Source organism: Pteropus alecto, unplaced genomic scaffold (genome assembly GCF_000325575.1).
Source record: "Pteropus alecto unplaced genomic scaffold, ASM32557v1 scaffold45, whole genome shotgun sequence".
NCBI classification, from domain to species: domain Eukaryota; kingdom Metazoa; phylum Chordata; class Mammalia; order Chiroptera; family Pteropodidae; genus Pteropus; species Pteropus alecto.
This window is the reverse complement of record NW_006442491.1, coordinates 28,183,077-28,193,090: the sequence shown is the minus strand read 5'-3', so window position 1 is coordinate 28,193,090 and position 10,014 is coordinate 28,183,077. Positions and strand designations below refer to the sequence as shown.

General features: G+C 44.9%; 1 protein-coding gene across 1 annotated transcript in view; it reads left to right on the top strand.

Annotated features, from left to right (window-relative positions):
* Positions 1-3,088, top strand: part of FITM2 (fat storage inducing transmembrane protein 2) — a 5,261-nt gene extending 2,173 nt beyond the window's left edge. Inside the window, 1 exon segment of the mRNA XM_006921830.3 lies at positions 1-3,088. This exon segment is cut by the window's left edge and continues 6 nt beyond it. Coding sequence (XP_006921892.1) covers positions 1-315 — 315 coding nt within the window. The 3' untranslated portion in view covers positions 316-3,088.
* Positions 3,089-10,014: the final 6,926 nt, after the last annotated feature.

Sequence of the window (10,014 nt, the reverse complement as noted above, 5' to 3'; positions counted from 1 at the left end):
CTGACCTTCTGTGCCCTCATGATTGTGGAGGAGATGGCTGTGCTGCATGAGGTGAAGACGGACCGAAGCCACTGCCTCCACACGGCTATCACCTCCCTGGTCGTCGCCCTGGGCTCCCTGACCTTCATTTGGGTGTGGATGTTTCTGTGCACGGCCGTTTATTTCCATAACTTGTCCCAGAAAGTATTTGGCACCCTGTTTGGTTTGCTGGGCTGGTATGGGACATACGGATTTTGGTATCTGAAATCTTTTTCCCCAGGACTTCCTCCCCAGAGCTCTAGTTTGAATCTGAAGCAAGACAGTCATAAGAAATAAAAGAGAAACAAAAGGGTAACAGCAGGACAATGGCTAATATGTTTTTCACTTATTTTTCTTAGTTATTTGACTAAATTATTGATCCTACTTCAGAGAGGAAGCTTGCCAGGCAGTTTTGGTGGGTGACGGTATAGTCTGGGGAGCAGCAGGTTCAGTCCCCAGACTGTTCTTGGTGGCATCACCCTGTGTCACAAGCACCACCATTCCCAGTCAGGCACTTTTTGTTTCTGGCAAGACTTGATCTTAATCTGGACCGTCCCTTTTGTCTCTAGAGGGCAGAGCTACGGCTCAGTTAGCGGATAGAATCAGGAAGGCCTCTATTGTGTGGCCGGAGGGGAGGCCAGGGCCTCAGGACTCCTCTCTGCGGCCATGGTTCTCTCCCTGACTCGAGTTGTCTTTTGTTTTAATGGCTGTTAATGCTGTTATTTAATAGTGTTTCCCTCTGGTCAGTTTTGCATAAGCATTTATTTCCAGCAGGGTTCTTTATAAAACAACCACCCGTTGCCTGAAAGACATTCTCTTGTTTTCGTATTTGTTTCATTTGTGGAATGTTAAATATTACAACCGGCTTGTGACTAGCTGCCAAAACAGTTAAACTGGAGTGCCTCTGAGACTGAATATTGGATGATTTTATGTAATGGACATTGGTAATTTTTCATTCATGTTGTCTATTATATATTGGCGTTTGAAGCAATAAGGTTACCTTTTTTCTCCTTTCTATATTGAGTGAATGCTGTATAGTTTTTAATAACAACTATGGCATTTGTTCATTGTCGACAAAACTCGTGAAAGTAACTCACAACTCCACTGTAGCACTTTGGCACTTGTGTAGATTACTTTGAGTGAATTTTAGAACACTAACTTACTTTTTATAAACCAAACTCATGGTATTCAATTCCACCTCATGGGGCTGTTCTCCCTGTTAAGAGTGAAACCAGAGAAAGTAGACATTTTAATAATAACGTGATGAGTTTTAAGCTCAGTCACAGTAATTTTTACAAAATGCATAATTGCGCTGAAACTTTCCTGACCATATATTGGTATAGACTGACTGGTATAGTGCTTCAGAGTCATATGATAAGTACATTGATCAGTTTGCTGTGGCCCAAGGCGTTTTTACCTTTTGGACAAGATTATGACGTCAGAAGTAAAGGAAAATGTCTTCCACTGCCTTCGACGGCAAGAAACTAACCTGCTTGCAAAGATACTCTTATCAAATGGTGGGGCGACTTCGGCCCCACCCTTCTCTTGGCCGCACCACCATCAAAAGCAAACCAAACCTGGGCCTTTGCTGCTGGTCTCGAAATCAACCTTTTCTGTACCCTTTGCAGCATTTCTCAGTCCCCGACCTTGTCATTCTGTGGTCTTCACTGTGACAGTGCTGGGACAGGTTAGAAACCCTGTCACCTCCATGTCCCCAGAGGCACACTTATATTCTGTATGATAAGATACTTCCGCTCCTCCCCCAGGCCATCTCCTTAAACCTTTCAAACCAAGTCCCTGGCATTTTGGATAATCATCCTTGGAGCTTCTTTGATGCCCCCCTCTCCCCCTTCCTCTCATCAAGCCTGATAATAGCATTAGCTGATAAGCACTACCCTTGACTGGCTTAATTCAAGCTCAGATTGTTTCCTTGAACTCTGGAAAACTTTCAAGGTACATTATATCTCATATAAAGATGTATTTAAAATATGTAGTTTGTATCCTCTGTATCCAGTTGAGCTGTAAGTTACCTGATATTGATCAAAGTGAGGCATGATACCTTGTACCCAAAGAAGGTGGCAGAAACGCCGGCAATGAGATTTCGGAGGTGTCACCATGGTGCTTTGGGAGCATTGGCATGATATGATGGCCTCATGATTTTTGTGGGTTTTTTTTTCGCCCTCTGGAGTGGAAGTGGGGTGGAAGTGGGTGTGGGGTAGGTGGCAAGAGCTCGTTTTAGGGATTGAAATCTCTCCTAAGTTTCATGGTCAGCACCAAAAGGCAACAAGCACAGGATGACTCCAGGAGTTCATTTGTCACAATTAATTCTCTAGACATTTCTCTCATTGGGTCTGATTCAGGCTCAGCATTCAGTTAACTCTGCAGAAAGTGTCCTTTCCTGAGCCTCGCACATTGATCCATCTTCCACCATTTCTTGTTCATTCTTAGCACCCTCCCTTGCCTTTCTCTTGAGAACATGCCCTCTGTCCCTGTTTGAGACAGCATGGCAGAGCTGGAAGAGTTTGGGCTTAGGCAAACGTGAAATGTGGGTTCAAATCTTGGCACCACTCCTGAGAGCTGTCTGCCCATGGGCAAGCCTCATTTTCCCCATCTGTCAAATGGAGATGATGCTGTTAAAATGAAGGGACATGATGCATGCAAAATGCCCCGCCCATGTGCTTAGCAGGCAGTAATCCCCCACCCACTTTTTCTTGACGAAGCCTTAAGAACTTTTGGGCTCCTCCAGAGCAGACAGGGAAATTAACACCTTTTGAGTGTCATTTGGGGTCTGAGTCTCCTGTCGAAATAGTCTTGTATTGTCTTTTGAAAAGTGTCTGTTGTCCCCGGTGCTGACCAAGAGGCTTTTGAAGGTATCCGTGATCACAGAATACTGCCATGCTTGTTTCGCCTCTCCATGTTGAGGTTCATTCACAGACGCCTCATTTTCCATGTGCATCTGTCATAGTCTGAGTACCAGATTGTATTTAGAGAATGGCTCTTGCCACTGTTATATACACACAGAGCGTGTGTGTAAACAAGCAAATTAAGTAAACTGGAGATAAATCCCACATTCCAGCGTTTCGTGTGTTCCTTTCTAATACCTTTAAGGAAATGCAAAACCAGTAAAGCTCTGCCCACTTTATGAGAATGTAATTCTTTCTTGAGCTCTTCATTATATACAGGGTATTTCATGGCTGTAGTTACTCTTCCTTTTTCTCCGAAATCCCGTAAACTAACTATACGTTTAGTCATATATCTCTTAGCTTGATTTACTCCTTCCCTCGACCATATCCGTGTCTGAGGGTCCTGAGGCCTGGATCAGCCTGATTTGGGAGCAGTTTTCTTGGCAGCAGAACAGGTAAGCCTTATGGAAGTAACACCGAAGAGCAGTTACAGAGTTCACTTGGACGAGGTCATCTTTGGAAATGCCTCGTAGCCCTGGAGGCCTAGACACATGTGAGGGCTTTTTTGTGCCGTTTGGCGCCCACTCATTTGTCAGCCTGACCTGCTTGGCACCTCCAGGGAGTGTCTGTCGCAAGCTAAATGCCTTGGGTTCTGCCCCTGCTTTTTCTGCTTTTCTTCGTGCCCTTGAATCATTCACCATCCCTGAGTCTTAATTTCCTTATCTGATAAATAATGGTAGTGGACTGGATGATCTCACCAACTCTTCTACTCTAGTCTGCTTCTCTGTTCTGCTTGATGAAAAATTCTTCCCAAGCTGGTTATGACTTTTATTTTAGGAAACGACATGAAAAGAAACTCCCACTCAGAGCCGATGCGGCAGCTGGGTTCCCGGTGAGTGATGAAGGAGCCTAACTCTGGGTGCACTTTTTCAACCCCCCTCCCCCCGCTTTCTCTCTGCAATGTAGTTCAGACCCGACTGAGTAGGTTCACATGGACTTGACGTGGAGAGCTGAACCTAGTTCCCAGAGGAATGAACTTCAGAAGCATTTTTAAAAAGTCTCCAAAATCAAACCATTTTTTTGATAGTCGTTAAGGAGAAAGTAGGTTCTGTTAAGAGAAATGCTGTATAGGATAGTTACCTTCATAAATTGTCCCAGAAACCCCTAACACAGTCCGGCAAGTTTAAACGTTGAACATACACAGCATGGAAAATCGGTGCTCTCATACCTTGCGGGGAGGAAGGATGGTAAATTGGTACTACCTGTTTAGGTGGTAATGTAGTAGGAACCAAACTTGAACTGTGCAGACCCAATAGTCTAGGGATTTGGGCCATGGAAATGTGTGTAGAAGTAGGCAAAGATAGGTACAAAGATTTATTGCAGCTTTTTGTAGTAGTGAAAAATTGTCAAGAACTCAAATGCCAATCGGCTAAAAAAATTACGGTAACTCTGTATTAGGAATATAGTACAATCATTACAAAGAATAAATGGTGTTCTATTTAGCATGTAACCTGGTGGCAGACAGACGGGTTTGTGCTGACTGTAACCTACAGCTGTGTGCCCTCGATCAAGTCCGTCGCTCCGACCTGTTTCTGAAGTGTGAGATGGAGATGATAGTGCCTCACCTCATTCAGTATTCACGGCCCCAATAGCTGAGTGAACCAGGCACTGTGCTAGGCACAGCATTAATTCAAAGAGACGTGGTGCCTTTAGGGGAGGTTACTGTCTATCTGGACACAGACAATGAAATGAACAACTCCAAACAGTGTGCTGTCAGAAGCAGGGTGTTCCCCCAACCTGCCCTAACATCGTCACAGCTCAGGCAGAGATGACATATATAGCTAGTGCACTTAGAAAGGCAGAGGAGCAAGGCGATTAAATGTGGCCCCAAGCCAAACTGCCCGGGTTCTAATTCTGGCTCTTTCCGTACACACTGTCTGCGTCACCTTCAACAGTCAGTTCCTTAACCTCTCAGCCTCAGTTTCCTCATTTGTAAAATAGGGATAATATAAGTACCTACCTGAGAGAGTTGTTAGGATTAAATGAATTGATACTTATAAAGTGCTTGAATAGGATCTAGTATATGTGAGGTGCTATATAAATGTCTTTCAAGTGCACAGTAAGTCTCTAATGTGTCCTCATTACCATACTACTTTAACATAAAGACAAACAAATCCCATACATGTTGGTGTTTTGATTTCAATCAACTCAGAGGCAGTTAAAATGTAGTCAATGAATGTGGAAGGCCACGTCCAGTGATCCAGCATGGAGTCCCTGAGACTGCAGTCTGGTTTCAGGGTTAAGTAGGAGGCAGGAGAGAGCAAGAGAAGTGTTTTCCAGAAGAGCCGAAAGGAAGGACATCTGTGTATCCATGGAGTCTTTTCGGCCATCGTAAAGCAGGTCCCCCTGTTTGAGGTGCTGTCTACTCACGGGCAATCCATGGGCTGCCTGACCCTGGTTTCCAGGCTGTGTATTTTGGGGGACTGAGCTGGGAGCTTTATCATGGAGCCCTGGCGCTTTCCCTCTCTTCTCTGCCAGGGCGTGGCTGCCTGGGGTACGTGTGTCTGAGTGCCTAGGAGGTGAGTAGGTGGGGATGCCTGGGAGTCACCCCGATTAGCATCTTGTTTCTGGAACAAAGTTATTCAGGCCTTGCCCAACTGAGCTGCTGTGGCCCATTTCCCACCCATTCCTTTCATCACTTCTTGCCTTCTGATTGCATGTCCTGAGCATGCTGCATTTGCCAGGTACCCCTGTGCTGCTGGGGACTGATCCAGGGGTGAACGGGTGGAGGCATGAACTGACTCTCAACTGGAGTTGTTAGAAGCACTGGACCGCATTCAAGTCCTGCCTATCAACTCAGCTACGTTATCTTAGGCAAGTCACTTAGCCTCTCTGAGTCTGTTACCCGCCTGTGAAATGGGGATAATACCTTCTACTTCACTAGTCTTTAATTGGATTAATGAAATCATGGATGGGAAAATATTTTATAAGCTTTAAAATGGCAAGCGCCTACAAGGGCTGCTTATTATTGAAAAGATTTATCTTTCTCCAATGAATGGACACTGTAACTCTATCAGGTGGTGGTTTAAACTGCAGTTGTTGTTTTTTTTCAGATGTGGTTTCTGTATTAAAGCAAATCATCACAGTCTTGGCACTTTGTATTCAACTCTTGGCCTGGAAAGTGTTATTCTCTCTATCAGCTAGCGAGGACCACGAAAAACCATTGGCTGGGCAGCAATACATCTTCACTTTCTTACTGCGATTTTCTATTCTCTGTCATCATCTAATCTGTAGAGACTTTGATTATCCATAACAAAACACTGATCCACTCCATTGATGATATCATCCTGTACCTACAGAGCAGGAAAAAGCAAGCATACCAGATGTTTCGGTAAGACCCAGGCATGCTGGAAGCTGGTATATAAACCCCACGTCCAGAGGTCTGGCACCTCGGTAAAGTTTTTAGGGACCCAGAGGTTAGGAAACACCAGGTTATCCTCTCCTCGTGAAAGGCAAGTTGCTGCTCCTGTCACTAAGAAAAAATGCACAGCAACCGGTGCCCTCTTTGGGTTTGGAAGGTGATGTACACCCGTTTGTGTGTGCTGCGCCAAATTATTTACTGAGTAACCCATAAAATATCCAGTTTTGAATGAGTCCCAAAGCATATTCAGGCTGCAGTGCAACAGGCTCTGCCAACTGGAAGACTTATAACCCAGCAGATCCACTGATGCTTAAATTGTCTGTGACATAGGCAATCTGTAAGGAGCTTTCAGCAAGCCCTAATAGAAAAATCTCAGTGCCTATCCCTAGGACTTGGAACAAAGTCATGTCTTCTTCTGCAAATAACGGTTGTCCTTTTGAGAATAGTGTCTGGCTTGCTACTGGGCCCTGGTAGAGACCGAACACCTGAGCATGAGACACGAAGTGACTGTGCAACCTGAGCTGCCATCACGAACTAGGTGTCATCTGATCCCTCGAGCCATAAAGCGAGGCATGCAGTGCGGCATTCTATCATCAGGTGAAAGTGAAACAGTTCAGATTATGCCACCTATTCCTGCCACGTGGCCACCTCTTCCCCAATCGACACCTAAGGCCCAGTGGCAAATTCCCTGTGATCAACTGATGGAGGAAGAAAAAGCTCCGGCCTGGTGCCAACTGGAAATGGATGGTGGCATCACTACAGGAGTGCCGTTGGCCCTCCGTAGCCGTGTGTTCTGCATCCACGGATTCAACCAACCATAAGTCAAAAATATTCCGAAAAAAGGTTACATTGTTGCCGATGTGTAATATGTAGTTAGGCCTATGATTGGTTGCTGTTTGGGTCTGTACTGAATGTGTACAGACTATTTTCTTGTCATTATTCCCTAAACAATACAGTATAACAGCTATTTACATAACATTTATATTGTATTAGTGTAAGAAATCTAGAGGTGATTTAAAGTATAATTTTAATATGATTTAAAATACTGTGTCATTTTATATAAGTGATTTGAGCATCCTATAATATTTAAATATGATTTAAAATACTATGTTATTTTATATAAGTGATTCGAGCATCCATGGATTTTGGTATGCATGGGGGGTCCTGGAACCAATCCCCTGCCGATAACGAGGGATAACTACATACGGTTGCACAGTTTATCCAGATGGAGACAGAAGTCCAGTATTCACAGGATGGCTGGTTTGTCTGGGTGATCAGGAACATGGAAAGAGCAAGACTGGAGAATTGGTAATAAGGAGGTCTGTGGAAGAAGGTATGCGGATGGACTTCTAACAGTGGGCACAGAAGGAGAGGATATTTGTTTTCTGTGCAAAAATCCCCCCAAAAGGTATCCACTGCAGAAGTGACTCTCAATAGATGGGCGAGATGACTTGTTCTGTAGATGTCAGTCATTTCCTTTTCCCCAGCAATCCTATACTTGCTCAATGGCCTCACATACAAAATGGCCATGGTAACTGAGACCGAGTTTATCAGTGGACACAACAACATAGGCTTCCTCTCAACAAGGCTGATTTAGCTAAAACCACCACTGAGGGCCGTACTTGCACAGAATTCCTGATTCGGCACCCATTCCCTGTAAGAACCAGCCACCTGGTGGCAGGTCCATTACATCGACCTCTTCCATCAGGGAGGGAGCGCAATTTTGTATGTTCCATATGTGGATTTGCCCTCTTTGACCACACCATCCATGGACACCCTGGTTCCGGTCCTGGTATTCCATACAACATCGCTCTGACCAGAGAGTTGATATTATAGCAAAAGAAATGCAGCTGTGTGATTGATTATACCTGTGGACTTTTCTGGTCTCATCATATATTCTAATAGAAGCAGCTGGACTTACAGGACATTGAAATGACCTATCAAAGACTCCCTTATAGGGCCACCTGGAAGACACTGCAATGTTGGGGTACTGTCCTACAGGGTGCAGTATATACTTTGCATCAGCCACAGCGCTCTTTCTCCTGCGCCCAGAAAACATGGATCCAGCAATGCTGAGGCGGAAATGGGAGTGGCTACTTGACGATTGCACAAAATCACCAAAGTGTTGCTTTCCATCCCTGAAACTTTGCACTTCCATGGCTTAGAGATTATAGTTCCCAAGGGAGGACCATTTCTATTAGGGAACACATGGATTGAATTAGAAGCTGAGACTGCCACTCGGCCATTTTGAGCCCATCACACCATTGAAACTACAGGCAAAGAAGTAGGTTATTCTACTGGCTGGCATGATTGTTCCTGATCAAGGGGAAATCAGGTTGCTGCTACAGTGGTGGCATGGAAGACTGTATATGAGAACTAGAGGATTCTCTGGGTGCCCTGTCGGACTTCCACATCCCACAGTAAAAGATTAATAGAAGACCACAGCAGCCCAAGGATCACTAAAGTCCGAGTCATTTCACCAGTAAAATACTTCAACCACAAGGTCCTGGCTGAGGCCAAAGAGAACATAGACTAGCAAGTGGAAAAAGAGAAATTATAAACATCACCATGGCCTTGGACTCAATGACGGAAATGAGAGCTCTAGCAGCTACGAGGATTTCCTTTCCGATTGTGTCTGTGTGTGTATTGCATATGAGGAATGCTGGTGATGGTTAAATTTACATTTTAATCTGCATACTACAGCATACTGGGGTAGGCCTGTGATCTCTAGGACTAAAGGAAGAATGAGACGAGAACCCGACGTCACCCAGACTGCTGTTACTGACGGATGGGGCTTTGGCTCTCATTTTTGGCTAAGAGAGTATGTCCTTATTTCAGGAGAGCTGTTGGTCCTGTTGGGATAAAGCATGATGATTTTGTTCTTGAGTGGAACGTAATTATGAGTGGGAGTGGGTGGATGTCTGAGTAGCCAGAGGAGTGGACTGTGCCGGAAAGTGTCTTTGGTCTCCAAGATTTGTGCTTGCCCTGTCTTGGCCCTGGCTAGACATCTAGATGGGAAAAAAAAATAGGCAAATTTTTATATATTTTTGTAAAATAAATGAAACTATTCTCTATGTTCCACAAATTATACTCCTGATTTCATGTTCCTGGGGAATTTAAATACATTTTTCCCTCTGAGAAAATTGTGGGAGCATGTGCCCTGGGTGCCCCTTGAAAGCCTATGTATAGGTTAACATGAGCAAATGTCTGTGAACATGCTCTGTAAACTGTGAAGCACTGTGTCCAAGTGAAGTGGGTTTACGTCAAGGGCAAAGCTTTGCAAAGTCTATCCAGAAGCCATCCCTACACTCAGCAACTTGAGACCTGAACTCAACTCTCGCTAGCTCTGTGGGAGCTCTCTCTATCTCTCTGGCCCCAGCCTTTAGAAATGAGAGCTAGATGGACAACACAGGTTTAGAAATTAAAAGCAACTGCTTCTCCTGGATGCTTTATTGGGGGCTTTCAGCGGTTTCTGAGCATGAGTGGCAGTAACACCTACACCCTCTCCCAACATGCAAAAGGCACAGGAAAGTGAGACATGACCAGGGCAGGCAGCGTGGGTGCAGAGACCCGCTGCATGGCATGGTGGGGCATGTGGGGAGCTCCACGAGTGACGGGAAAGGTGGGCATTAAAGGAGATGGCTTTGGCAGAGGCACAGGGAGAGGGACTTG